Source organism: Panthera leo, chromosome D1 (genome assembly GCF_018350215.1).
Source record: "Panthera leo isolate Ple1 chromosome D1, P.leo_Ple1_pat1.1, whole genome shotgun sequence".
Classification (NCBI taxonomy): domain Eukaryota; kingdom Metazoa; phylum Chordata; class Mammalia; order Carnivora; family Felidae; genus Panthera; species Panthera leo.
The window spans coordinates 108,673,069-108,701,008 of NC_056688.1; the positions used below are offsets into that span (position 1 = coordinate 108,673,069).

The following is a 27,940-nucleotide window of genomic DNA, read 5'->3' on the forward strand; positions in this document are numbered from 1 at the left end:
GACAGCCAGGCTTACGTCTAACTTAATACCCGGGAGAATTAAGACACAGCTTTGTGTGGGCCTGTGTTTCAAACAAAACGGATGAGGGTACGGGAGTTTTCGTTGGCCTCGAACAATGACAATGGCCATAAGCTCTACAGAAACACATAAAGAGTCGCAAACAAGGGAACTGGGGACATGGATCCCATCACTGGAATAAAGGATGTAAATGAAGGGTTGCAAGTCCGGTCTTCCCGACCGGGAGTGGGGGCCCCTCGCAGGGCATGCCGGGGATTGTAGTCAGAGACATCCTGCTGCACCGCCCACCAGCCGAGTTGCCTGGAGCCCCAGGTGGAGGCCGCCGCTCGACCCCCAGCCCCGTAAACGACCCTGCCAGAAAAGGAGGCTGGCTCCACTTTTCTCAAGCCTCGGGGAGTTTCCAAGAGCAACAAGGAGGGGGAGAGAGACTTCGAAGTTACCCTGGAGACGCGCTCCCGCCCGCCCCTAGCCACGGGATGCCCTAGATGTCCTTATTAGGACAAGAGACTAGAGGGGGTGGTGCCAAACCGAAAGCCCGATGGAGGCTCCTTATAAGGCAGCCTCGGGAGGGAGGCGGGAGTTCGGAGCTAGCTGCGGGGGGGAAGGGGGGGAGGAGGGCGTGCAGAATCGCGGCTGGGCGGAGTCTGAAGGGGCGGGCCTGGAGCTCCGGCGCCCTCCTCTCCGCTCCTCGAAGGCCCCAGACCTGCGCCTCGATACTTCCGTAAAACAGCTGGGGAAGGCTGTAACTTCCCGGCGAGATCCTCGAGCCGAATTCGGCTGTACTCGTCTCTCAACCTGGGTTCCTTTTGCATAAGCCTAAACCTAAACCTCCTTGAGGGTCTCTCATCTCCAATGAGTCACGAAAACGACATGTTCTCCCCTTCCACCCTTGTCCGGGCTCTTACCTCCAGTCGGTTCCCCTGAATCCAACCACATGCCCATCTCAGACTCCCTCCACACACCTGCCCTGAGTTCTAGCATTTCCTATTTGTCCCTTTTCAACTTGTTCTCTGTTCCCTTCCGTCCTCCTAGCTTTGGCCTTCCTAATACGTCCCCTATTTTGCGCCCCTCCCCCACTGCTGGGCATCCACGCTCCGCTCCCTCCCAGTTCAGGACCTCCGTTTCTTCGGAGGTCCTTCAGCATCTCCTACATTACCTTTGTATCTCCATCCCTGGAGCCCTTTCTAGATGTCCCTCCTGCAAATATATCTGTATTCATTTGTCCCTCCCCCCAGCCCCCCACCTCTCCGTTTCCGAAAACCCCGTCTCCAGCCTCCTCAGCAAAGGTGAGACTGAAACTGACAGCCTCAGGTTACTCGGTGTTAAGCACCACCCCAGCCAGCCCTCCCAGCCACACGGGGGCGCTGTCCGCCTTCCTGTCTCGCACAAAGAGGACCCCACTCTTGAATCTGGGATGGAGGAAAGGGCGGGTCAAGGCTCCGAGGGTCTGGGTGGGGCCCGCCCCGAAGGCTGGTTTGGGCCGGGAGGGGCGAGGGGGTGAAAGGGTATAGAGAAAGCTCTCAGCACCAACCACTTGGAGTACTGCAGGGGCGGGGAGGGCAGCGGAAGGCTCGTCTAGTTAGTACCCCGCGTGGGACCACGTGATTGGAGAGGTTCGGCCCTAACCCTTTCGAGTCAGGTGTTCGAATCCCGTCTCCAGAACTGGCGGCGTCCCATTCCCGTCGGCGCGAGGCGCCAGAGGACCCGCCCTGGGGCTCATGGCAGCGCCGGTCCGCATGGGCCGGAAACGCCCGCTGCCGGTTTGCCCCAACCCGCTCTTCATACGCTGGCTAACCGAATGGCGGGACGAGGCAGCCAGTAGTGGGCGCCGAACGCAATTCGTGTTTCAGAAGGTGGGTCCCGGCTTAATGGGGACAGGTGCGGGCGGAACCAGACAACCAGGCCCGCCCTGACCTAGTACCGTACCCCCACCGCCGCCAGGCGCTGCGCTCCCTCCGGCGGTACCCACTGCCTCTGCGCAGCGGCAAGGAAGCAAAAATCTTACAACACTTCGGAGACAGGCTCTGCCGTATGCTGGATCAGCGGCTGCAGCAGCACAGAGCATCAGGCGGTGAGCGCTGGGGTCAGGAGTCGGTGGTCCCCGAGTCTCCCCCCGGGAGCAGTCTCCATAATCATCCGGTATGCCTTAGCTTCAGGCACCTCACTCATGTCCAAGTTGCTGTTTAAGCTCAGGCTAGTGGCTGGCTTACACACGGAGCCTCACCTGTCTCACCTACCACGTGAGCTGGCAGCGTCTCAGACCTTCCCACCTGTTGGATTCCGTGGGGTTGACTGTCTTCTGCTCCCGCAGGTGACCAGGCTCCAAGTTCACCGTCTGGAGAGAAGAGTCCAGCCCCAGAAGGGCCACTTGCCACAGCCCAGGACTCTTCCGTGCCAGTGAGGAGTGGGCAAGGGTAGTGAAAAGGAAAATGGGAACAGCAGGAGTAAGATTTTGTGGCTTGGGGGACTTATCAGGCCTGGGTACAGATCTCCCACCAGTGATGCCTGGCCTTGGGCAAATGATTTATCCTCGTACTTCGTTTTGTCCTCTGTGGATGGAGATACCGAATGAAAACAGAGTCAGTTGAGGAGTTCCACGATCAGGCTATTCAGGGGGCCAAGCCCAGTAAGTCGTGGGCATTGCTATTGTTGGCTTTTCCTTACTACTTCTGTTGTGCAGTGGATGGTACAACTGAGGCTGGGTCAGGCCAGTTACACCCCTGACCCCCCCCCCCCCTCCTGCTCCCATCCCCCACTCCAACCATCCACCGTTTCGCTGCAGCTTTTACAGGCCGGCCCATCACCTGAGCCATTTTACAGATAGGGAAACAGAGGCAGCTTGCGTGACTTGTCTGGAGCCAGGCGCTGAGATAGAACCTGAACCCCAGCCCTGCCAGGGATTCGGTCTCTGATGGCTGACTGGTTTTCCTCTTCAAAGCCGCTGTGTATCTTTCAGGTTTCAGCCCAGCCCAAAGCAGGAGGCCGTGGCAGCTACCGGCCCACTCGGCACTCAGGAGCACGGGCAGTCCTGCTTCTGCTCTACAGGGAACACCTGGTGAGCGCTTGGTAGTCCCAGGAGTCAGGGGAAGTCAGGCAGTGGGGCGTGAGGCTCCTGGAAGCGACTGGACTGGCCCCAGTGCTGAACCCGCCTCGGTTACATTTCTGCCTTGGTTCCAGAATCCTAGTGGTCATGGCTTCCTGACCAAGGAGGAGCTTCTGCGGAGGTGTGCCCAGAAAACTCCCAGGGTGAGCACTGAGATGGGAAAGGGTGGAGCCGAGTGGCTCTTGATGAGACCCCGAGTCCACCAGAGACTTCTCTTCTTGGGAGCAAGCAGTGGTTTGGGGCCCAGGGAGCTGGACGTGTGGTAGTACCAGGAGCTTTCTAAGGGTCTCCTCCCCTGTGGACAGGCGGCTCCTGGGAGTGCTCGACCCTGGCCAGCCCTCCGCTCCCTCCTCCACAGGAACCTCGTTCTCAGGACACACCAGCCAGCCAGGTAGGGTCAACTACAGGAGGTGCAGGGGGGGAGATGTGGTATGATGTTCCAAATGGGGCCCTACAGTCACCCAGCTAATCTCAGGCCTCGTGCTGTTGAGATAAGTGGGGGAGGGAGGACTGTACTCCCAGGAGCCCCCACTGTTGGAGTCCCAGCAGGATCCGAGAGGAGAGGGTGCCACAGGTTACTGTAAGAGCAGACAGGCTTTGCTGGAGGACACGGCATTTGTCGCGTCTCAGAACGTAGTGGGGAGAGACGCAGAAAAGGCGCTCCGGAGAGAGGGAAAGTCTGTCTGAGATGTGCTTGTTGCAGACTGAGAAATATCCCTGGGCAGGTCCACAGGATGCTGATCCGGGGAGCAAGAACACAGCATGGGGGCGTGGAAGCCACTGGACTTGTTTGTGCAGGGTCACCGAGGCTGGCGAGGCCAGCCTCGCTGGGGGCCGGCGGGAGAGCCTGCCAGGTGTGAGTGAAAAAGGGAGGTCTGTGTTCCTCTCCTCCATCTCCCAGGTACTCGTTGACCCCTGAGGGTCTGGAGCTGGCCCAGAAGCTGGCTGAGTCAGAGGGCCTGAGCTCACTGAATGTGGGCCTCGGACCAGAGGAGCCCCCTGGGGCGGAGCCAGAAGAGCCAGGAGCAGCCTCCGCTGAGCTGTGAGGAGGAGCGGGGAGGGGGACGACAGGGGAGAAAAAGGGGTCCCAGAAATGAGGCCAACCCTGTCTCCGTCAGCTAGAGCTGAGCTGCCCACCCACTGTGGGTTGTCGGGGGGAACCTGCCTGGCGCTGGTGTTCTGGCCTCAGACACACCAACGCCCCCTCCCCGCCTCGTAGTGGCGCCAGCGAAGGGAGTGCCCAGCAGCTGTCACTGGAGCTCAGGCCTGGAGAGTACAGGGTGCTGTTGTGTGTGGACATCGGTGAAGCCAAGGGGTGAGTGGGGTGGGGGAAGCGAGGGGGAGGATGCTGGGAGGCGGCACGATCAGGCGTCCTGATCTAGGCCTCTGGTCTCGCAACCCCAGGGCCGGGCACAGGCAAGAGCTGCTCCTCGAGCTACAGCGGCTGCGTGTCACCCACACGGTGCGCAAGCTGCACGTTGGGGACTTCGTGTGGGTGGCGCAGGAGACCGAGCCCGGAGACCCAGGTAAGGGGCGTGGACGGAAGGGCAGGTAGCAGAGGCCGGGCCCGGTTGGGGGGTGGGACACGCAAGCCAATAGAACCCTTCTTGGCTTCCTGGCAGCGAGACCTGGGGAGCTCGTCCTGGACCACATCGTGGAGCGCAAGCGGCTGGACGACCTGAACAGCAGCATCATGGATGGCCGCTTCCACGAGCAGAAGGTTCCCGTACTGGCCTCACTGTGCTCCCAGTTCCCTGTCTGCTCTAGGGCTCCTCCTCAGCCCAGAGGAGCCCGGGGCACTTCCGGGTGGCCTCAAAGCAGAGTTCCCATTAGAGGTGCACCCAAGCAGCCCCCAGATCCGACCCGTGGAGCCCCTGCAGGCACGCGGGAGGGGCTCAGGGTGACTGGACCGGACTGAGGAGCGTATTCGAGTACCCTCGGGCGGCCGGCCCCTGCAGTCCGGGATAAATAGGACCCAAAGCTCCAGGAGCGGGACGGAAGCAGCTCAGTCTCGGTGCCGGCTGCTGGGCTAACTGCGTAGTCAGGCCACGTGTAGGCCAACAGAGGTTTGAAGAACGGGCACCATTCAGAGACGGTGGAAGGGGTGTCCGTGCAACGAGAACGGTGCGAGTAAAGGTGGAGGCCGCTCTAAGACAGGCAGAGACGCTAGGGAGGATGAGGAGGTGGGTTGGTGGGCCCAGGGTCCCGTGACGATTTTGAGCGTGACAGGTAGACAGCTGGCAGGTGGGCATCCGGGCCTGACCCTGCCCGTCTGTCTGCCTCCTCAGTTCCGGCTGAAGCGCTGTGGCCTGGGGCACCGGATATACCTGGTGGAGGAGCACTGCTCGGCGAACAACCTCAGCCTTCCGGAGAGCACGCTGCTGCAGGCTGTCACCAACACTCAGGTGAGCCGAGGGGGCAGGGCCAGGCTGGCAGGGACCCCGTGGTCCACGGCTCCCGCCAGGATCCCCTCCTCCTCTTGGGTGGGCTCCTCCTCTTCCCCAGGTCATCGACGGCTTCTTTGTGAAGCGGACGGCGGACGTTAAGGAGTCGGCTGCCTACCTGGCCCTCATGACGCGGGGCTTGCAGAGACTCTACCAGGTGAGCGGGTGTATTTGTCCTCGAGCCCTGGGCTTCCCCCAAGGAAGGTGAGGGAGCAAACCGTCTGTTTCTCAGGCTGGCTCACGGAGGCCTAGGATCGGGCAAGGACTGGCTGGGGGCTGTCCCCTAGAGCTCTGTCCTGGCCTCAGTTCCCTCTTCCCTCAGGGCCATACCCTACGCAGTCGCTCCTGGGGAACCTCCGGGGACCCTGAATCAAGGCCTGGGCCCTCTCCAGATCCTCTCTGCTCACTCCTCACCTTCAGTGACTTCAACGCGGGAGCCATCAAGAACAAGGTACTGCCTCTACCCAGCGCCGCCTTAGGTGGCCCGGCCCCGGACCACTCCTGATACAGTCCTCCCCCGTCCCAGGCCCAGTCAGTGCGCGAGGTGTTCGCCCGACAGCTGATGCAGGTGCGCGGTGTGAGTGGGGAGAAGGCAGCGGCCATAGTGGACCGGTACAGCACCCCTGCCAGGTAGGCCTGCAACAGAGCCTCTTAGGGGTCCTCTGCCTCTGCCCTACCTACGTGGAATCCAGCTCAACCAGTGCTTTGCAGGGGGGTCTGGCTCTTCGAGGGCTGGACAGACCCGACTGAGTTCACGGAGAGGAGTTAGTGGACGTCAGATGGTAAGGAAAACAGAGCCAGCTAGGACCAGACAGTATCTCAGCCACTAAGAGGGAGGGAGGAGGGAGGGAAGGGAGGGAGACATTCTGCCTGGTGCAGCAGAGAAGGCTTCTGGAGGAGGGGTTGGGCCATGAAGACTGGGCCAAGAATGGCCATACTTGGAGAACATTTGCAGCAGCACGAAGGGAGTGTGAGCTGGATAGAACAGGGCCTTGAATGCCAGGCTCAGGAAGTGTAGCAGTGGTCCTGACCCCTCTACCCCGTGCTGACCTCTTCTGCCTGTCCCCCGTGATGCTGACCTCACCACTCAAAGTGGGCCAGCTGTCCGCTGTTGTCAAGCTTTAGAAACTCAAACACCACCCCCCACCCAGCCTACTGGCCGCCTATGACGCCTGTGCCCACCCACCCCCCTCCCCCCCCAGCCTACTGGCCGCCTATGATGCCTGTGCCACCCCCAAGGAACAGGAGTTGCTGCTGAGCACCATCAAGTGCGGCCAACTGCAGAGGTGACGGCAAGGAAAAGGACCCAGAGGGAGTGGCTGGGGCTGGGTTGCTCGGGCCCGGGGCCTGAGCCTCACCTGCCTCTCTCTTTGTGCAGGAATCTGGGACCCGCTCTGAGCAGGACCTTGTCCCAGCTCTACTGCAGCCACGGCCCCCTGACCTGAGCCATGCCACGAGGCCGACTCCAGCCCCCACCTTCACAGGCTAGCCAGCCTTTTAATCGGAATCTTTTGGGCTACGATAAAAGTATAACTATTTGCAGCCTTGTGTATTATGAGGGTGGTGCCAGGCCCCAGGGGCCTTGTGAAATATCCAGGCAGGAACTAGGGAGACCAGCAGGTCTGGTGATTTTTAAACTGAGCTCCTTAGGACCCTAGGGCTCCCTGGTGGAGCACTGAGACCACCCGGGAGATGGAGTAAGCAAGGCACTGCAGCTTGGAATCTAGTCCTAGGTCATCAGACTTCCCTGATCAAATAAAATTTCCTTCGATGAGAGGTTCTGGAGTTTGGAAAAGAAAAGTTTGAAAAGCACTCATAGTCTGATTGCCTCATTTTATGGATTGGAAGACAGAGGCCCGGGAAGCCACGAGGGTCGAGCCAAGTTGACAGTTTGAGGCCAAGCTGGGATTGAAACCCAAGGCTTCCATCGTCTACAGTGGGGTTTCCCAGGCCCCCTGCAGACCAGTCAAACCCCACTTTCTGGGCTGGGTCCTGGAGTCTGCAGCCTCATTACCTCCTACCTTCTCAGAGCGATTCTGATGTGCGTGGTACCTAGACCAATCCTGGCTTGGGGCTGCAGTTCCCGGTTCTTATCCATGGGGCCCTCTCAGCCTGAACAGAGACACCCCCCCCTGTGGGTGGTGGACCCTCCTCCCACAGCCTGGTCCCTTCCCCGGTCTGGGGTTCACTACAATGTGACCCACCCCCCTCAGCCACCAGGACTCCTTCTTTCTCCCTTTATTGCCTTTCTCTTTCTACTCTTCACAACAGCATCTTCCCTTTTAGCCGAACACAGTCATCCCTGAGCCCCCGGCTCTTCGGCTACAGGAAACCTCTCCCTCCCTGAGGGCTCCCCACCCACACCTCAGAAAGTGTAGGCCCCCACGAAGACGGTGAGTCTCAGTACAGAGCTGGCCCGGTAGCTCATGAGGGAGTTCATGGTGACCATCTCGAGGTCCAGCACGTACTCCCGGGGGCCTGTCACAGGCCGGGCGAGGACCAGCATGGCGCTGACATTGTTGATTTGCTGCAGGGCACAGTGGGTGGGGGGACATGCAGATTGTGTCAACCTACGTGCCAAGACCCTGCCCTGGCATCCCCTCCCTGTCCCTTTTCCTGCACCCACAACCAGTTTGCTTTGAAGTAGAAAGCCCTAGCCAGGCTGGGACTCCAGGCCCTCATCTGGCTCTGTGACACCCTTGACATCTCCTCTCTCGTGCCCCCAGGCTCCTGCCCTCAGAGATCTCCCACTGGTGGGGCGCCTGGGTGGCTCGGTGGTTTAAGCGTCTGACTCTTGGTTTTGGCTCAAGTTGTGAACTCACGGTTCGTGGGTTCGAGCCCTGCATTGGGCTTCACGAAGACAGCGCGGGGCCTGCTTGGGATTCTCTCTCTTTCCCTCTCTCTCTCTCTCTGCCTTTCCCCTGCTCATGCCATCTCCCTCAAAATAAATAAAAAAGAGAGAGAGAGAGCGATCCACCACTGGTATTCTTCCCACCTTTCCCATCTAGTTCTTTTGTCTAACCGGGGTCAACTGATGATTCAAGGTGAGGGTGGGAGACTCTTGGGAGTGGTGGGGCCTTTGGTGACCTGGAGGAGGCCGACTTCCCTTCAGAGCATTCAGTTTGGGAAAGAGAAAACAACTGATATCCGATAAACCCTTGGACCCCTCTTGTTGTCAGTCACACCAGGACCCCTCCCTCCTATGGTTCCACAGGCAGAGAGCTGGACTCTTGTACCGCAGGCCCCCGCACCAACCCCCACTGCCTCTCTCTCCAAGGCCCAGCTTCATCGGTTTGCCTTCCTCAGACTCCGCTGCATCTGTCACCTGGGCTGGCCTCTCATGCCAGTGCCTTGTTCTAAAGGTGAAGAAATTTGAGGCCAGATATGGAAGCCGGTGCAGGGACTCAAACCCCAGCGTCCGAAGGCCCCGTTAGAACTGTATTTAACAACCTGCAGTTTGTGCCAAGGGAGTTTAGAATACCCCTACCTTTCTACAGAAATTGCACCTCCCAGGGGGCGGGGCTTTGAAAGAAGAGGCGGGACATGGTGATAAAGCCGAGTCTCCCACTTAGGGTTTCCTGGAATTCAATTTTGGATTATGCATATCAGTTGAAGGGTGGAGTTAGGGGAAAGCCTTACCCTAATGTAGAAGTCCCCCTGCGAGTTTCCCGCACGGATCTGAAAGGCATTGTAGGCGCCAGGGTAGACAGAGGTCGCTTGGATCTGGAACACATCGGCGGGCACGCTCCGCTCCGAGGTGATGCTCATGTAGCGGTGTACGATGGACGAGGGCTGCTCCCGGCACAGGGGGTTGGAGGCCGGACAGAGGCAGCGACTAGAGACCCGGAGACGAGGACATGAATGAGGTCCTAGCCCATACCCCAGGTTTGGCCCCACCCCTAGAAATAGGGATCCCCAGGGGCGCCTGGGTGGCTCAGCCGGTTAAGTGTCCGACTTCAGCTCAGGTCACGATCTCACGGTTTGTGAGTTCGAGCCCCGCATCGGGCTCTGTGCCGACAGCTCGGAGCCTGGAGCCTGCTTCCGATTCTGTGTCTCCCTCTCTCTCTGCCCCTCCCCGCTCATGCTCTCGCGCGCTCTGTCTCAAAAGTAAATATTAAAAAAAATAATAATAGGGGCGCCTGGGTGGCGCAGTCGGTTAAGCGTCCGACTTCAGCCAGGTCACGATCTCGCGGTCCGTGAGTTCGAGCCCCGCGTCAGGCTCTGGGCTGATGGCTCGGAGCCTGGAGCCTGTTTCCGATTCTGTGTCTCCCTCTCTCTCTGCCCCTCCCCCGTTCATGCTCTGTCTCTCTCTGTCCCAAAAATAAATAAAAAAAGTTGAAAAAAAAAATTAAAAAAAAAAAAAATAATAATAATAAATAGGGATCCCCAAAGGATCCTCCCACTCCTGCTAGAACAGTATGCATGGTTTAGCCATGACGGACTACAACTCCCATCGGCCCTCGAGGCACTAGCCAGGCAGAATAGCAGAGGCCTCTGAGCGTTGCAGTTTCTGGGGCAGGGGGGAGCTGTGCGAGTGGACTCACTTGTCCGACACCTGGACGTAGGGCTCCACGCAGCGGTTGGTGTCCACGCAGCGGTAGCCCCCGTGGAAGTTGACACAGGTTTGGGCCTCAGAGCACTGGTGTGTGCCCGACTCGCACTCATCAATGTCTGTGTCAGGGGAAAGGGGCTGGAACCCAGACGTCAGGCCACCAGCCCCCGATACCACCCTGCCCGCCCCACCGGGACAGCCCGTACCCTGGCAGAGACGCGTGGCCAGAAGCTGGTAGCCCTGCGGGCAATGACAGGAGAAGCGGCCGGGTTCGTTGACACAGCGGTACTGGCAGAGGTAACTGGAGTAGCTGCACTCATCGATATCTGAGGGAGAGTGGGGAGGAGGGCTCTGGGCCAAGGGCAATCCTCTCGATCCGGTCCCACGGACAACCGGTTACGGAGAGAGCCCCGGCCCGATGTCAGGCTCAGTGTGGAAAGACAGAGGGGGGTGAGACCAGCCTAGCAAAGCTCAGTAAGGGGACAGAGGATTCAAAGAAACATCTGCCCAGACCGCCCAGCCCACAGGCCTCTCTGCCCCAGCACCGCAAGGCGATGCTAAACGACAGCACTGGGAATCTATAGGTTTGGCAACTCGCCCAATTCCTGCAACCCACAGTCAGCCTAAGCATACAGTCCCGTCCCGCCAACTGCGAGCTGCACAGGCAGGAGCCAGGTTTTCTGCTCTGGCCCTCCTCATGATGCCCAGCACCGAGCCGGGTATCAGTGGGGCCTTACACAGCGGCAAAGCAGGACATAAACAGGGTACATGGCCAGCTGACAGGGAGTGAGAAGTCCGGAGCGGAACCCTGGTGCCATCTTACCCTAGCTGTATGACCCTGGGCAAGTCACGTAACCTCTCTTTGTTTGAAGGATGTTATGCTTACTTTTTTTTTTTTTTTAACAATCCTCCCACTAAAGCTCAGGGGAGATATTCCCATGCTCGTTTTGCAGAGGAAGGAAACATTCATACTTACATCAAAGGGTTGTTGGCAGGATTAAATGTGGCCAAGTATGTACAGGAAATGCACTGCACAGGCAAGGTTCTCAATAAATGGTAGTTCGCCTTAAAACGTCGTGGCCTGGGGGGTGCCTGGGGGGCTCAGTCAGTTAAGCATCTGACTCTTGGTTTCGGCTCAGGTCATGATCTCACGGTTCGTGGGATCGAGCCCCGTGTCGGACTCTGGACTGCCAGTTCAGAGCCTGCTTGGGACTCTCTGTCTCTCTCTCTCTCTCCGCCCCTCCCCCAACTCGCTCTGTCTCTGTCTCTCTCAAAATGAATAAATACACTTAAAAAAAAAAAAACAAAACCACGTTGTGGCTTGGAACTTGATGAAGCCTGTCTTGTCACTCCCCACATAATCCTCAAGACAACCCTATTTTACAGAAGTAATGGGCTCAAAAGAGTGGCTTGCCCTAGTCCAGGATTCGAATGCAGGGCAACCTGACCCGCAAAGAGGGGAGGACCCACGTCCTTTGTGGGTCTCCCCGCCGAGCTTGAGCTTCCGTGCTTCCTGCTGCTCCCCTCTGGGCCTTCCCGCCCCAGCTGGGAGTCCTGGTGGGCGGGTCTGCAGGTGCCCTACGATCAGCCCCAGGGTGGAATACACAGGAGGTACACGAGGGCAGAACGGATGTGACCCAGAGGCGTCCAAAGGACCACCGACCGTGTGGCAGAAAACACGGCATGGCGCGGGACCCAGGACAGCAACAGAGGCACAGGTGGTCGATGCGGAGCTCTCACCATTGCAGGAAAAGCCATCCCGATGCAGCTCGTAGCCCTGGTGGCAGCGACACAGGAAGGTCCCATAGGAATTGAAGCAGCGCTGCTCACACGGAGCCCCCATGTCGCATTCGTTCACATCTGCAAGTGCAGGGCAAAATGGGAGGGGTGAAAGCCAGGAAGCAGCCCGCTTTACCTAGGCCGCTCAGAAAGAGAGCTCCTCTGCCCCGTACCACCCTGCCCAGGATCCAGGAGCTGGCTCGGCCCGGCCCAGCCTCACCTACACAGGAGCGGTTGTTGGGCCCCAGCTGGAATCCCGGCTCGCACTGGCAGCGAAAGGAGCCGGGCAGGTTGACACAGCGGTGCTGGCAGTAGCGGTAACGGCACTCGTCGATATCTGCGGTGGAGGAAGAGGAAAGAGCGCAGAGGGCACAAGTCACGCGGGCCTCGAGGCCTCACCACTGATAGTCTTTTTTTTTTTTTTTTTTTTGAGAGAGAGAGTGCGCAAGTTGGGGAAGGACAGAGAGAGGGGGGCAGATGAACCCAAGTGGGCTCCGTGCTGACAGCCTGACGCGAGGCTTGATCTCACAAACCGTGAGACCGTGGTGACCTGAGCCAGAGTCGGATGCTTAACCGACTGAGCCACCGAGGCACCCCCTCACCGCCCACAGTCTTGCCTGGGGCCGGGGGCGGGGGCTGGGTTGGGCCAGGTCAGCCAGGACTCAGACATATACCCTCACGGTCCTGTGACTGGCGACAGGAAGGCAGAGGTGGCGGGGGACTGGGGCAAAGCCTGACGGTGGGCCAGAACAGGTGCAAGGTGAGAGCCAGGCCAAGGGCACAAGGCAGAGACTAGAGGGTCTATTCCCCGGACTCACCTACACATTCGGGCCCGATCTTTCGGTAGCCATCGGGGCAGGTGCACTGGTAGGAGCCAGGTAGGTTATGGCACTCCTGGCTGGGGCGGCAGTCATGCAGGGCCTGGGCACACTCGTCCACGTCTGCAGGAGACACCATTCAGCCCCCACTTGGGAGCCCATGCACCACCCAACATGACAGATACCTCAACACGGGAAGACACGGGTCAGGTACGACTCACGGGGTGTGTGAGTAAAACCAGAACTCTCAAAAAAGGAGCTCACGGATTCGACTCAACAGTCCGTCAGCCTGGGAGCCAACAGGAAGGGCACCCCTCACCTGTGACATTCCCATGCCAGAGGGGCATTAGGAGGTAAGGCCCTGCCCATACTCCCAGGAACACTGATTCCAGGGCCTTCCTCCAAAGCCCGTGGCACCCAGAAGCGGGGTCCAGATCAGGAAGAGGGTAGAAGACAGAAGCTGAGAAGCAGAGCTCTTGCAGTGTGTGTCCAGCAATCGGGGAGGGGGCTCCAGATGCTGGCTGGAGCAGTGGGACAGGAGCAGGGGCCACGTGTGGCAGGCCCCACACAAAGCGAGGATCTGGATGGCATCCCAGTAGCCCCGAAGAGGCTTTCAAGCAAGGGAGAAACTGAGGTCTGAGTTTTTAAGACGCAGTGACAGATGCTTGGTAGGAGGACTGGAAGTCCCCGAGTCAGGGTGACCCTCACTCACCCACACAGCGCTCTTGCTCATCAGGTTCATAGCCTGGTAGGCAGGGGTTGGGATGTTCAGCAGGGGGCACTGGTGGTGGTGGTCCCTCGCCGTGAAGGTCATTGATGACAGCGGCTGAGCGGGGCAGGCACAGGTAGCCCCCATAGTGGTTGATGCATTTCATCTCCCCCTTGCAGGCCTCGGGGATGGTCAGGCACTCGTTGACATCTGTAGAGAGGGGCCTGCTGGGCACAGCCAGTCTCCTGGGCTGGCCGTGGGGTGGGTGGCAGGCAGGAGCCCAGCTTGGCCTTCTATAAGCTGTGCGACCCAGGCAAGGCCTTCCCTCTCTATTCAACAAGCTAAAGGTGCTTGCCCAGGACCCTTCCCCAAGCCTGCCAGGGCTGATGGTGGGGCGGGGTGGCTGTTCCCATAGTCCCCCCACCCCCCCCCCCATTCTCTTCCCCCAAGAGGGTCTCTATCCCTCCCCAAAGCCCTGGCCCTGGCTCAGCCCAAGAGTGATGTGCAGGCCTCCTCACCCACCCCACAGACACTGCCCTCCCAGGACGTGATGGGACAAAGCTACATAGAAGAGTGATTAGAGGTGCCAGGACCCAACTCCTCTGGGCAGTGCCCTGTTTGTTCTCCTGCCTACTGAGGGGTGGGGGCAGGGTGTCCTGAGTTTCTCTGAGAGGGAGGGGCCTGCATGGCTTCTCCACCCCTAACTGAGCTGGCCCCCAGGGAATCAGAGCTGGCTTCCGCCAAGCCAAGCTGGGCAGAGGACAGGTCATCGGGCTCCCAGTGCTGCTCTCGGAGCTGAGGCCGCAATCCCCTTCCCAGTTCCTGGGGATGGGTCCGTCCCCCAGGCGCACTCACCCCGGCAGTGCTGGCTGTCGGGGTCCCACTCATAGCCATCTGTGCATTCCTACAAAGGGATCAGAGATGGCCAGTAGTCCTTCCCAGTCCCCTTCAAACGACCAGGCCAAGATCAGGGCCTGAGCCTGGCCACCCTCCCAGCCTGCTCCAAACAATGGCCCCCCAGCCGCTTCACCAACCAGGGGAGGGGAGAATCGTCCCCAGCAGCAGCCACCCCAGGATCCTGGTCTCTGTGTCCCTACCCAGCCCATCCCAGGCCAGTGGCCCCACGGTCCCCACCGTGTAGCTGTCCGGCTCCTCCGAATCCTGGGGAGATGCTGCCCCCAAAAGCAACAGCAGCAGCGCCCAGAGCAGTAGAGAGCCGGGGAGGCAGGAGGCGAAGGGGAGCATCCTGGGGCTGGGAGGTGGTGGGCGAGGGGGTGGGGTGGGAGGTGATTAGGGAACTTCTGCCACGCACCCCCTATTCCCTGTACCGGGACTCCGAGCCCTGGCCCGAGCCGCCTCCCGCTCGGGACTGTGCTTGGGGCCCCGGAGCTTCCCAGGGCCGCGGGCCCACTCCTCCCGCAGGCCGGGGTTCGGGGCCCACCCGCCCCGGGGCCACCCCGCCCCCGCCCGGTCCCCCTGTGGCGCGGGCCGAGGAGCGCGGGCCTCTCGGCTCTGCGCTGACGCCGACTCGGCCGAGACTCCGGCTCGCGCCCTCCCCCCACGGACGGCCACTCACTTGAGCCCGCGACGCCCCCGCGGCCCGGGTCTCCGGAGGCTCGGCTGGTTCGGGCAGTGCCTGAGGGCAGACGGACGGGCGGACGCCGCAGCTCCCTGGACGCGCGGCCCCAGGAAGCGCCCCCCGCCCGCCCGCCCGCCGCGGCGCGGCCCACCCCGGCGCCTCCGCCCGCCCCTCGGCGGATTCCTGAGCCCGCGCCAGGGGGAGGGACCCCGACCCCCCGCTTCTCCGCCCCCGGCCAGCCGCAGGCCCCCACCCGGTCCCCCGCGGCGCTGCCCGGAGCCGCCTCCCGGCACAGGGCCAGGGTCCCCCTAGCGCCCGATCCTGGGGGCATGGCCTTGATGCCAGGCCCCCAGACCCAACCAGGGGAACCCCCAGGCCCTCACTTTGCGCACCCCAGAATGTCATCCTGTGCACCTGGATCCTAATCTGGGCTCCTAGAATTCCATCCTGTGCACCCACATCTAAACGCCGGGGCCTCCACACTCTGCGCCTCCCAGAAAGTCATCCTGGGCACCTGGACCCCACCTAATCCCGGGGCTTCCGGACCCTCACTCTACGCCCTCCAGAATTTTATTCCGTGTACCCGAACAGTCACTCTGTAAACACCAAAATTGCATTCAGGGTCCCCAGACCCTCGCCTGAGGACGTTCCCAGGCCCAGAACTGTTCATGTCTGTCCCTTCTCGCCTCCATCTCTAGGGCTGTCAGCCAGGTGGTCCCTTCACTCCAGGACCGCCTCCTCCGAACAACCCATCTGGGAAACTACAGCAGTTTGGAAGCGGGGGCGGCAGTTCCCTTTTGGCCCAGAATGAATGGAAGCCCCTGAGAAGGCGGGCAGGGCCGAACTTGGGCGCACAGGACGCCAGGGTCCGGGGCCAGTGCCTTACCGGCCCTCCTCCCACCCAAACGCGTCCCCCGCCCTCCCCCGCCACCTCGGGGTTCGGCCTTCTCTCCCGAGCAGGGCGCGCCTTTCGGGGAGGAGTTTAGGCGGAGTTGGCTCCCAGGAAGGGGCGGGGCCTCGTCCTGCCCACGTCTCAGGGCGGGGCCAGACGGGAAAGGGCAGCGAGTGCAGGGATCTCCCGCGTGGGGCCGAAGACGTGCGGGAACTGTTGAGCCCTCCCTTCCCTTTCCCACCCTTGTTTATCCTCACGATCGCCCCCAGTGCGGCCCCGCCCAGGAAGAGGGTGTGCCGACGGGGGCACGTGGGTACCGATATCAGCCCTTGGGGTTCATTGAAGAGTGTACCCTCCACCCCCCAGACCCTTCCCAACCACAGGGGCGAGGACGCTAACAACAATAGCTCTTTGAAACCAAAAAGACAGACAATAACAAGTGTTGGCGAGGATACGAAGGAATTGGAACCCTCATACACTGTGGTCCTCTTTGAAAAAGTTTGGAAGGACCTCAGAGTGTTACCACATGACCCGGAACTTTCACGCCCATGTATATACATACCCAAGGGAATTGGAAACCTGTGTCCATAGGAAAAGATCTATACACAACACTCAGAGCAACGCCATTCATAAAACCAAAATGTAGAAACAATCTAACGCCCATTAATTGATGAATGGATAAACAAAATGTGGTAATATGATGGAATGTTATTCAGCCACAAAAAAGAATGAAGTACTGATATGTGCTCCGAGGATAAATCTTGAAAAAATACTACACAAGGTGAAAGAAGCCAGACACAAAGGTCCTCATGTCCCATATATATGACATCCAGAATGGACAAATCTGGGTGACAAATTAGGGTTTGCCAGGGGAAGGGAGGGCTAATGGACATGGGTTTCTTTTGGGGTGATGAAAATACTCTGAAACCAGATGGTGGTGATGGTTGCACGATTATGTAAATACACTAAAACCACTGAATTGTACGCTTTAAAAGGGTGAATTTTATGGCATCTGAATTATGTCTCAATAAAGCGGTAGTTAAAAAATAACCAAAGTAATAGTTCTTAGGGCACCTGGGTGGCTCGGTTAAGTGGCCGACTTCGGCTCAGGTCACGATCTCTTAGTTTGTGAGTTCCCGCATTGGGCTCCGTGCGGATCCTGCTTGGAATTCTCTCTCTCTCCCTCCCTCTCTGCCCCTCCCGACTCTATCTAAAAAATAAATAAACTTAAAAAAATGGGGTGCCTGGGTGGCTTTCAGTTGCGTGTCCAACTTCAGCTCAGGTCACGATCTCACGGTTCATGAGTTCAAGCCCCGCATAGGGCTCGCTGCTGTCAGGACCAAGCCCGCTTCAGATCCTCTGTCCCCCTCTCTCTCTCTGCCCCTCCTCTGTGCTCTCTCTCAAAAATAAACATTAAAAAATAAAAATAATAGTTATTACTAAGGTATATAACCTTTCTGGGCACCAGCGTGCATTTCATGCAATCCTCCTGCCCAGCCAGGGAAGGGGTACCGGTATCATCACCCTATTTCACAGATGAGAGAGGCTGAAATTTGCCGAGGCACAGCCAGAGTGGGAAGGACAGGATTTGAACTCAGGCACTCTGATTCCAAGACTCTCTGGGTTCTTTGCCCCAGAGTAGAGTATTAAGAGCCCACCATTTTGAACACCTCTTCTGTGCCAGCCGGGGTCATAGGTGCCCCACGGTCATCCCACTCAGAGGAATTGTTGCTGCCACTGCGAGATGAGGATCCGAGGCTGGGAGGGGAATGGCTGGGTGCGCAGTTGGCCAGACTTGAGCCTCCATCTTTGTGCTTAGACCTCAGTGCACCTGCCACTCGGAGTTGCCTCCCTGCAACGCTTCTCCTGACCTCCAGGACACAGACTTCCCCTGCCCTCACCCCTTCTGCACCCCATCTGGCCCCTCAGGCCCACCCAGACCCCTCATCTCCACCCCCAGACTGTGTTAAGAATGAGGACCAGAAGGCAGTAGCTGCCGCTTACTGTACCCTAGAGCCTGAACTTTGCTGTTCAAAACCCGCCAACAAGCAATTGTTCGGTCTACGAACATCCATAAAGCTTGCTCTGTGCCCAGCCCTGTGCTGGGTGCTGAGGACACAGGTGTATCAGACGCTTCTTGTGTGGCTGGGAGGCAGATGCCGAGCGGGCACAGGCACAGCAGGGGCTCAAGGGGCTGCTGGTTACATCAGAGGAAGGGCAACAGGGAAGGCTTTTTGGAGGGTGACCCTTGAGCTGACTGAGCTTCCCAGGATGAGCAAGAGTGCTTCTCCAGGGGGCACCGACCGCCCTCCACCCCGACCCAGGTGTCAGGAGCCTGTGGCACCCACAGTCCCCTGGATTTTCCCGTCATGACACTGATGGCCGTACACGGTCACTCCTCACTTAGGATCTGTCTATTCCTGTCTCCTTAAGGACAGATCCACCTCTGTATCCCTAGAATTGCCCAGAACAGGGTGGACAGAGGGCCTCTGCTGAATAAAGAAGGGTGGAGTGGGCAACAGGCAGGCAGAGGGCTGCATAGGACAAAAGCCTGAAGGTCTGAGGTAGCTCCTGTGTGGAGGGGTCCACCCCTCCCAACCTGGTTTCCCCTTCGTGGTTTCTCCAGCTCCGCCCCCTCGGCCCCTCCAGCCTGGTTTGCACAGCTTCCTGCTCCCAGTACTCTTGTCTGCAGCATCATGGCAATTACTGTCTACCTTCCCTGCCTCCTGGTCCTGTCTATGGCCGGCCTGGCTCAAGGCATCAAGAGCTCCCTTAGGAGCCAGGTAAGTGCCCCCCACCTGCTTCCCATACCCTTCCTCCCGCAAATCCCATGCCTGGGTCTCACCCTTTCAGAAACAACAGCCTTATTCCCATTTCTCAGGGGGGAGCAACTAAGGCTGGAAAAGTGATTGACATGCTCAGGGAGACAGAGCAGGCTAAGCTGCTGATCCCCAGCCCAATCCCTGCAAGGCCGGGGTGAGGTGGGGTCCCAGCAATGACTCCCCACCCCCTTGGTTCCCTGCTAGGACCCAGGACCCCAGCCACTGGAGCTGAAACAGGCCTTCACATTGTTCCAGATCCAGTACAACCGGAGTTACTCAAACCCAGAAGGTATCACGGGGCATGTACATCTCTGGCCCAACCCCCTTCTCCCATTTAATAGATGAGGAAATCAAGATTCAGGGTGGGGAATCGGCTTGGCCAAAGGCACTCAGCAGGACAGTGGCATGGCTGGGGGTGCACTCCCCGGTTTCCTAAACGTACAATCATTCCTAATCATTCTTTGCTATGAACTTGGAGGGCAGGCAGCAGCTGTCGGGGGTCTGCCCTGGACAGAGAGGATCCCTCGCCTCCACAGCCACTTTTCCTCTGCCTCCAGGCAGCGGGCTGACTGCTGCCGTGAGTTCACTCAGAAACACCAAGCTGGGAACTCACTCTCCATGCACGTGAGGTCGCAGCCCTGCCCCTGCCCTCTCTGGGTCTCATCTTCCACAGGGGAGTGGCCTGTGGACACCTCTCAGGCCAAGCTGCCCATGCCACGGGCCTGAACCCCCACTCCTTCCCCACCTTCATCACATTTCAGCTCCGAACCTACAATCAGAGGTGTGAATTGAAGGTGGAGAATGTAAGCTGGCAGGAAGCCAGTCTCTGATCACCCACCTTTCCTTTCTGAGTCACTCTGCCTTTCTTCAGACCCTTCCTTCACTTATCTTCTCCGTGGGTGGGCAGAGATGTCCCCCTTGCTGCCTCTGGGGAAAACCCAACCCTAGACAGGCTGGAGAGCCACTTCCTTGGCCTGCAGCGGCCACAAGAGAAGAGTGAACACTCACCTGGGTGAGTGTGGGTGGTCGGATGCCCAGCCAGCGGCCACTTCCTGCCCACGGGGGCTTAGGAGGCAGCTTAAGACAACCCTCTTTTGGTCCAGAGTATGCTCGTCGCCTGGACATCTTTGCACACAACCTGGCCCAGGCTCAGCAGCTGGAGGAGGAAGACTTAGGCACAGCCGAGTTTGGGGTGACTCCATTCAGTGACCTCACAGGTAATGGACACTTCCTGGACCCTAGGTGGTAGGTGGGGAAGCAGTGACTTCTCCGGGGATACTGGCAGATGGACAGGGCAGACGTGCAGCTTTCATTTCCCAGAGAGGAACCCTGAGGGCCAGAGGCCTGGTTGCTTGCCCCAAGTCACAGAGAGAAGGGTCAGGTCTGGGCCCCAGCCCAGTTCAGGGGCAAGGCAGCAAGTGCACGGGGATGCATCCTAGGAAGAAATCCGGCTGCTCTCCTGGCCTCGACATCCACGCCGGTCTCCCAGGGTATTATGGGGACTCAAATAACCGAGGATGTGGATGCTTGGGAGTATGCGAGGCAGGATGTGGGGGAGAAGGGGTCTAAGTTGTGACCCTGGTGGTCCTGTCTATACCCCCAGAGGAGGAGTTTGGCCGGCTCTACGGGCATCGGAGGATGGATGGAGAGGTTCCCAAAGTGGGCAGAGAGGTAGGGTCTGAAGAGTGGGGGGAGTCAGTGCCCCCAACCTGTGACTGGCGGAAGTTGGATGGAGTCATCTCATCCGTCAAGAAGCAGGTACCTGCCCCAGTCCGGCCTAGTCCAGCCCTGGGGGTGGAGGGACGGCGGGGCAAGGCCCAGAAATCTCTTCTCCTGCCCTCCTCGTGCAGGAAAGCTGCAGCTGTTGCTGGGCCATGGCAGCGGCAGGCAACATCGAGGCCCTGTGGGGCATCAAATACCGCCAGTCCGTAGAACTCTCCGTGCAGGGTATGGCTGACAGAGTGGGGCAAGTGACGGGGGAGAGGGAGGTGCGGGGGGCCAGGGCATAGTCAACCCCCATTGTCCCTTCTTGCACCAGAGCTGCTCGACTGTGGCCGCTGTGGGGATGGCTGCAGGGGTGGCTTCGTCTGGGATGCGTTCATAACCGTCCTCAACAACAGTGAGTGCCCTGCCTCTCCGGGCAGCTGTGGTGGAGGTGGGGGGGGGGGGGGGGAAGGGGGGAGCAACATTCAGGAGCTGAGCCTCCTCCCTGGCCTTGCTTATCTCCAGGTGGGCTGGCCAGCGAAAAGGACTACCCATTCCAAGGGCAGGTCAAACCCCACCGGTGCCTGGCCAAGAAGCATAAGAAGGTGGCCTGGATCCAGGATTTCATCATGCTGCCGGACAACGAGCAGAGTGCGGGCAGAGGGGAGACAAGGGCAGGCATGGGGGGAGAAGGACAGGGACAGACAGACCAGGATAGAGACAAACAGACTGGGCTACAGACAGAGATGGAGGGACAGAGAGGTGGAGGGTGGGGACGGGAGGTAGAACGAGCCAAGAACAAAGGGCACAGAGCAAGCAAGGCCTAATGGCACCTTCCACCCCCAGAAATCGCCTGGTACCTGGCCACCCAAGGCCCCATCACCGTGACCATCAATATGAAGCTCCTGAAGGTGGGACAGGATCTAGAATGGGGGTGGGGGTGGGGAGAGGCATCTAGGGGAGGTGGCCTCAGACTCAGCCCCTCTGCCGCTGCAGCTATACAAGAAGGGTGTGATCGAGGCCACGCCCACCTCCTGTGACCCTTTCCTCGTGGACCACTCTGTCCTGCTTGTGGGCTTTGGGAAGAGCGAGTCAGTGGCGGACAGGCGGGCAGGGGCAGCCGGAGCCCAGCCTCAATCTCGCCGCTCAATCCCGTTCTGGATCCTGAAGAACTCCTGGGGCACCAAATGGGGTGAGAAGGTGAGAAGGAGACCTACTCAGGGGACGAGGCAGGGTAGGCTTCCCCCTACCTTCTGGCCCTGAGGTCCCCTTAACTTCCCAGGGCTATTTCCGGCTGTACCGAGGGAATAACACCTGTGGCATCACCAAGTACCCGCTCACTGCCCGTGTGGACCAACCAGCGAAGAAGCGCCCAGTGTCCTGCCCTCCCTGAGCCTGCGCGACTGACCCTCAGCTCTGTCCTGCTATGCCAGCTGTCTCCTCGCCAGCCCTACCCAAGGCTTTTGCCCGTCCTCTTCATCTTGCTACGGCTTGAATAAACCAAGATAAGCTCCCTGGCTTCCAAGCGTACTCAGCTGGGGTGCGGAAATGGGTGGGGAGGGCACCGACACCGTGCGCTGACCCATCCTGGTCTCTGTGGGGCCCGCGGACACGTACAGCCGTGTACACGTTCACCTGACCCTTAGAGACAGATGCGTGCACACCTACGCACACTCCCATGCACAGGCTCTTCCGAAGTCATGGCAACTTTATTGTCAGTGGGGGCAGGGTGGCGGGAGGGGACCTCAGTCATGATAGAGGCGCAGGAGGCAGCCACGGAGGGTGCCCATGTAGCGGTCCCAGAGGGCCTGGTGCCTGTAATGATAACAGTAACAGTGACGGCTGCCTTCTACTGAATCCCTACTGCTTCTGAGCACTGCTCTGAGAGCTTCCTGTGCCTAAGTGCCCCTTCACGCCTCATAATATTCTTACGATCGTTATCATCACCATCTCCAGGTTCTATGGGGGAAACGGAGACATGGAGAGCTTAAGGAACCTACCCAAGGTCAGGTCACAGCTTCTAAGAGGTGGAGCCCACAGACAGACTTCCACCCCTAGGACAGAACAGAGAACCCTGCGTCTGCAGGAGGGCTAGGCCCTGGCAGAAGGCTGGCTACGGCAAGGACAAGCTGGAAAGGAGGCCTGGGGTCTCTCACCGGAAACCATCCAGGGAGTGGACGGATGCCGAATACTGATTCAGGAAGAGCCGCACATCATTCAGTGGCCAGTGGTCAGAACGGCAGGGTTCCACGAACTGTGGGCCCAAGGAAACATCTAGGATTGGTACAGCCCAGGGACAGGCCAGGTTAGGGAATCAGAGGACGGCAAGCAGGACAGCTCACCTTCTCCACGAGGTCCACAAACAGGTCTCTGACATCCTTATTGTGGGTCAGCTTGGCGGCCACGTTCACCAGCCCCCGGGACAGGTTCTGTGGGGCAAGGAGCCTGGGAGTTCTGCCCTCTGTCCCAGAGCCTGGAGGCTGAGCCCAGAGGCTGGAGGAGGGGTAGGGCCCTTCCCAAATCTATCCACCTCCCTCAATCAAATAACTCCCCAATGTCCAGGAGCTGACTTTCCCCTCCCAGGTGGGTGGAAGGGGCGGCCAACTACCTGCCGGTCAATGTCCGGCATGAGCAGAGTTGCCCAATGGGGACAGTGCACTGAGGCCGACGATGCCCAAAGGACAGAGGCTGGGTTGGGCCACAGACCTTGAAGTTGGCTTCCATCTCAGAGAAGACACCAAGCTTCCCCCGGAGGGCAGTGCACACCAGGCTGTAGGGAGATAGGGTAAGCCCAGAGCCGCCTGGGCCCCCACTCGGGCCCCACCCTGTGGACTCCCCAGGGTCACCTCTTATGCAGGTCCAGGAGGTCTTTGTCAGCCACAAGCATCTTGAGCTCCTTCAAGTCTTGGAGAAACTCCTTGTCTAAATCCACATCCATGTCAGCCACCTGGGAGTCTGGAGGAGGCCCAGCAAGGGAGTTGGGGCAGGGGGTAAAAACCCCTCCAGGGACCTCCTGAGCCTTCCACACCCACCACCTCAGCGAACCCCACGAAGAGGAAGTGTCAGAAAGGTGGAGTGATTTGTCCCAGGCCGCAGAGAAGTAGCAGGCCCTTTGTCTGCAGACAAGGTGTGCATGGGGACACTGGACTGTGTCCAGAGGTGGCTGCGGTGGGGACACTGAAGAGAAAGGATGCCGGAGACTGGGGCCCGCAGGAGAAACTGCGGGTGGCGAGCCAGGCCCTGAGAAGGTGGGGAGGTATCTGGGCACCAAGGTCAGCGGGGGCCTCACCGACGGCTCCGAGGGTCCAGTTCTGGATCATGAGCTCAGCACAGAAGGCAAAGTCACCAAAGCTCAGATACTGCAGTTTTTTCTTCCCCGTCTCAAAGCGGTTGTTGGCAAAGAAGACAATGGCCGCATAGTCCCTGGAGAGAGGGGAGAGGGGGCCTGTCAGGGTTTGAGATTCCTTTTTAGCAAGCAGCTCCCACCTGCAGCACTGGCTGGGCATTGGAGTTCTGGCCTATCTCTGCCCCAACTCACTATGTGACAAGTTAAAGTCCCTTCTCCCTGGGCTTCCTCACCTGCCTAAAGAGAAAGTTTCAGCCCAGGTCTGCTAAGGGATACAGAGGGAGACCACGAGGGTGAATTGCGATTTACTGGGTACTCCCTAAGCCCCAGGGGTGGCACCATGGACTTCATATGTAGCATAGCTCACAACAACCCCACTGGTAAGTGGCCAGGCTGGGATTTGAAACCAGGCCAATCTGATCTAAAGCACAGACTAAAAGTAGGATAATCATCCCCAATACAGCCAGAAGATCAAGTGGGTTGGGGTGGGGAAGGTAGAGCCGCCTCATGGCCCAAGGAGAGTGTGCAGGAAGGGGAGACGGCTGGCTCCTTGCCCAGCCCCTCACCTGGCCAACCGGTCAGAAAGGAGAAAGTGTTGCTGAATGTTGTCCACCAGGGAGCCCCGCATTTCCTCCACCACCTTGAAGACTCGCTTAAAGTTGTCAAACTGTAGGGCAGTTAGGGGAGGAGGGAGGACTGGTCAGAGGCTGGTCACCCAATAAACCGATTGAACATCCCTCCCTCATCTGTCCATCTATCCAGTCAGCGGAGGCCGACACAGCCTGTGGTATTCTTCAGTAAACTATTAATTGTTAATACCTGTTGTCCATTCAACCACGTTGCCTTGGATAAATGTTTCCTCACTCCTACCTCTGAATTCCCCCTATTTTAGCATCATGCTCTCCAGTTCTCCAGGAGTTGTGCTGAAACTGACCCTCTTGGCTAAGGTCCAGGAAGTAAAAAAATGAACAAATGCTAAACTGCACAGAGGGAGCGAACAAGAGACACAGAGAAAAGATACTAAAGGCCAGAAGAAGGGTTACTTCTCCCTGTACCGCCAGAAAGGCTTGTGGAGGAGGCGGCATCTAATCCCCCTGCTTTGTACTTCAAGGGGGAGACAAGGCCAAGAATAGCACCCTGGAAGTAGGAGGAGCATGAGCAAGAAAGCCACCGGCTGGAAAAATGTAAGCCAAGAAGGGTTGGCAGGGACCAGATCACACGAGAGTAAGAAGGTCAAGGCCGAAGAGTATGGCCACTATCCAGGATGGAGTGGGAGCCAATTAAAGTTTATGAGGAGGGGAAAGCTACGCTCAGATCTGAGCTTCTGAAAGAATAGCTCCCGCAGAGTGTAGGAGATGGTTTGGAAGTTGCAAAAAGATGCGAGAGGAGACTGGGTAGGAAGCCCTTGCCACAACCAGAGGTGGGGAAGGAGAAAGGCGCTGGGGCAGTGACCAAACAGACGGAGTGAAGGGGCAGACTGGACATGGGATGTTGTGTTAGGGAGCGGTGGGGGGGGGGGGGGGCAGTGCCCACTTGTCTCCGGCAGCTCTTGAGGGTGATGCCTGTTTTGGTGCTGATGTCATCCAGGTCTTTCTTGGTGCCCTTGGACAGCTTCTTGCCCAGGACCTCCCGCACAAAGGCCTCATCAAAGGCATAGTACCTGCGTGGAGGCAGAGGACACCACTGACTTTCCATATAGGAGGGGAAAGGGGGTCTGGCAGCGCCTAAGTGTGGCCCCTCCTGCTCGCAACTTTCCATCCCGGCCCGGGCCTCAGTTGCGGCCTGCAAAATGGGTCAGACTGGTGGGCGTCCCCACCTCTCGATGAGCAACGCCTGTCGGGACGGCGGGATCTGGAAGATGAGCTGGTGCAACAGCTTGGGCGGCGCGTGCAGCAGGCGCTCGAGCATGTGGAAAGTACGGTAGTGGTCCATGGTGTCACTCTGGAGCACCGCTGCCGTCGCGCCCGTCTGCTCCAAGATTCCCGAGCGCACCCTCAGGGACACCGCGTCGCTCACTAGGGAGTCGGAGCTAGCATTAGGACCGGCTCGGCCGAACCCACAGACCCTCCGGGGATCCCAGCTCCAACTCCTACACATCCCTTACTCTCTCCGCCCACCTCCCCATAGGACGCCCGAGTCCTGGCTCCGCCCCCTCTCCCAGCCCAAACAACCGCCCCTTCTGGGCCGCTCCGTAGACGGCCCCCCACACACCCGAGTAACCGTCCAGCCAGAGGCGATACACGTCCTCGTCGATGAGCGTCGTGTTCCCCACGAAGATATCCAGTTCGCTGGTCATGGCGACGCCCGGACCCGGGCGCGGCTGCAGCGCCCCGGCTGGAGCGAGCACTGCCCCGGGCCGGGCGCGCCGCCGGCGGGTTACTTCCGGGAACGCGGAGCTTCGTCTCCCGGCACCCGGAGCCAGAGAAGGACCACTTCCGGGACAGAGGGGGTGGGGGCAGAAGCGGCGAAGGAAGAGGAATGGCTCCTCCCCGCGGCGGGAGGGGCAATCTCAGGTCCCTTGTCCCCGCCCCCTGTCCTAACCACCCCCCCCCCATCCTATCCTGGCCCAGTTTGCAGGAAGACGTTGGGAGTCGAGGCCAGCGGCCAGTCTCCCTTGCCCCTGTAACCTTCCCTCTCACTTCCTCCAGGCTTTTCTCCCACTTTCTCTGCCCTTTTCCGGGCCTCCCTATTTTGACCCGTATCCTAAATGTGGTGGTTTCACAGGTCTCTCTCCTAAATCTTTTCTGTGCAAAAAATAGGTCTGACCTGACTTCCAAGGGCCCTTACTGGGAGTCCCTCAGGGCAACCTGCCGATGAGCACCTCTTCCGGGCATGGGCCATTTCTTCCTATGGCTTTAAACCCCGCCCCCCCGCCCCCCGCCCTCCCCACCACTGATGACCTCTCTTACTCTGCAGCTCAGAGCTCTGCCTGGAAGTCCACATCAGGAGGGCCGTCCATCCGCAGGTCTTTTCAGGCTGTCTGCCCCCTACAGGCCCCTCAAAAGCCAGACCGACCTTTTTCCAATCTGTTTCTGTCCTGCGTTCCTATCACAGTGAAGTCCCAACATTCACCCAGTTCTGATGCCACAAAACCTGAGCTTTCTCCCAGACTCATCTCTCCTCACATTTAGTTCTGCTGATTTGCCTCCTGAATATTTCTGGGATGCTTTGTCCTCTCCATCCCCACTGGCACTGTCCCAGTCCAGTCCTGCGTAGCTCTGTCTCTCCCATTGATACAGTGTTCTTACTAATCTCCCTGCCTACATACATCCTTTCCCCAGGGTCCATCCCACACAGAGCAGCCTGAATAATTTTTTTAGTGCGTATTATAGTTTAATTACTTTTTTTGAGAAGGAGGGAGTGCATGCGTGTGCAGGGGAGGGGCAGAGAGAGAGAGAGAGAGAGAGAATCTGAAGCAGGTCTCATGCTCAGCTTGTAGCCTGAGGCAAGGGTCAGTCTCATGACCCCCAGATCGTGACCTGAGCTGAAATCAAGAGTTAGATGCTTAACAGACTGAGCCACCCAGGTACCCCAATGCATACATATTTAAAATGTTAATCCCCCCCACCTAAAATCTTTACTGGCCTGTGGAAACACTCCAGCCAACTACCTTTGTTGCTTCTCTCCCTCACTTTATCACTTTCTCCACACACGTACCTTTCGAAAACATCGAGCTACTCTCACTGTTCCTGAAGCAGCTGGCCCCCAATGTCTTTCACCATGCTCTTCCCACTCCCTGAAGTAGCTCTATTTGGCAAAGGCCTATACTTCTTTCAAGGCCCCACAGATGATCACCTCTTTGAGAAAACCTTTTTTGGGGGGGTGGAGGTCCCTCAGACCATGCTCCTCCCCCGTTTGCTTCCTGTTTAACACAGCCTGTCTCCCCTGCTAGATTACAACCTGTTTGAGGACAGGATCAGACTCTTAGCCAAGTTTATTTCTGCACAGTTTCTGCACACAATAAAAGTTTATTGAACAAATGAATCCTTGTGTGTGCCTTCCCCCGAGGCAGGAAACCGGTCCATGAGAGGGTAGGCTGATCCGTGAGGCAGGCACATTTGGACTCAGGGTTCCCAAGAGCTGGGAGCGATGTTCAGGGAGCCAAGACTCTCGAGTATGAACTAAGCCAGGAAAGATGGAAACGAGATCCTTCTGGGTTCCGTCGGGAGGTGGA

General features: G+C 58.7%; 4 protein-coding genes across 5 annotated transcripts; 2 read left to right on the forward strand and 2 right to left on the reverse strand.

Moving 5' to 3' along the window:
• Nucleotides 1–676: 676 nt before the first annotated feature.
• On the forward strand, nt 677–7,365 carry MUS81 (MUS81 structure-specific endonuclease subunit). Its single transcript, XM_042905734.1, has 16 exons — nt 677–1,871; nt 1,960–2,089; nt 2,330–2,415; nt 2,975–3,073; nt 3,196–3,264; nt 3,427–3,512; nt 4,023–4,163; nt 4,341–4,436; nt 4,526–4,647; nt 4,744–4,841; nt 5,410–5,526; nt 5,627–5,722; nt 5,888–6,016; nt 6,092–6,195; nt 6,768–6,851; nt 6,944–7,365. Exons 1-16 carry the CDS (start codon nt 1,737–1,739, stop codon nt 7,008–7,010), a joined length of 1,659 nt encoding a protein of 552 aa, XP_042761668.1. The 5' UTR covers nt 677–1,736; the 3' UTR covers nt 7,011–7,365.
• A 10-nt stretch (nt 7,366–7,375) lies between these two features.
• EFEMP2 (EGF containing fibulin extracellular matrix protein 2) lies at nt 7,376–15,133 on the reverse strand. Its single transcript, XM_042905735.1, has 11 exons — nt 15,000–15,133; nt 14,558–14,675; nt 14,279–14,327; nt 13,427–13,633; nt 12,715–12,837; nt 12,117–12,233; nt 11,858–11,977; nt 10,324–10,443; nt 10,110–10,236; nt 9,205–9,400; nt 7,376–8,092 (listed from the first exon to the last, which is right to left on the reverse strand). Exons 2-11 carry the CDS (start codon nt 14,666–14,668, stop codon nt 7,931–7,933), a joined length of 1,332 nt encoding a protein of 443 aa, XP_042761669.1. The 5' UTR covers nt 14,669–14,675; nt 15,000–15,133; the 3' UTR covers nt 7,376–7,930.
• Nucleotides 15,134–18,542: 3,409 nt separating this feature from the next.
• Nucleotides 18,543–21,932, forward strand: CTSW (cathepsin W). The gene is made up of 10 exons (XM_042906259.1): nt 18,543–18,677; nt 18,921–19,005; nt 19,820–19,933; nt 20,320–20,474; nt 20,567–20,663; nt 20,755–20,835; nt 20,946–21,071; nt 21,267–21,331; nt 21,417–21,620; nt 21,703–21,932. Exons 1-10 carry the CDS (start codon nt 18,591–18,593, stop codon nt 21,811–21,813), a joined length of 1,125 nt encoding a protein of 374 aa, XP_042762193.1. The 5' UTR covers nt 18,543–18,590; the 3' UTR covers nt 21,814–21,932.
• A 178-nt stretch (nt 21,933–22,110) lies between these two features.
• Nucleotides 22,111–26,167, reverse strand: LOC122200568 (FGF1 intracellular binding protein). 2 transcript variants are annotated; one of them, XM_042906260.1, is made up of 10 exons: nt 25,978–26,164; nt 25,583–25,781; nt 25,300–25,426; nt 24,333–24,433; nt 23,710–23,843; nt 23,267–23,375; nt 23,127–23,190; nt 22,763–22,849; nt 22,577–22,674; nt 22,111–22,235 (listed from the first exon to the last, which is right to left on the reverse strand). In XM_042906260.1, exons 1-10 carry the CDS (start codon nt 26,060–26,062, stop codon nt 22,166–22,168), a joined length of 1,074 nt encoding a protein of 357 aa, XP_042762194.1. In that variant the 5' UTR covers nt 26,063–26,164; the 3' UTR covers nt 22,111–22,165. The 2 variants fall into 2 exon arrangements, with proteins under 2 accessions (XP_042762194.1, XP_042762195.1); XM_042906261.1 differs by lacking the exon at nt 22,111–22,235 and adding an exon at nt 22,242–22,379 and having other exon boundaries at nt 25,978–26,167.
• Nucleotides 26,168–27,940: the final 1,773 nt, after the last annotated feature.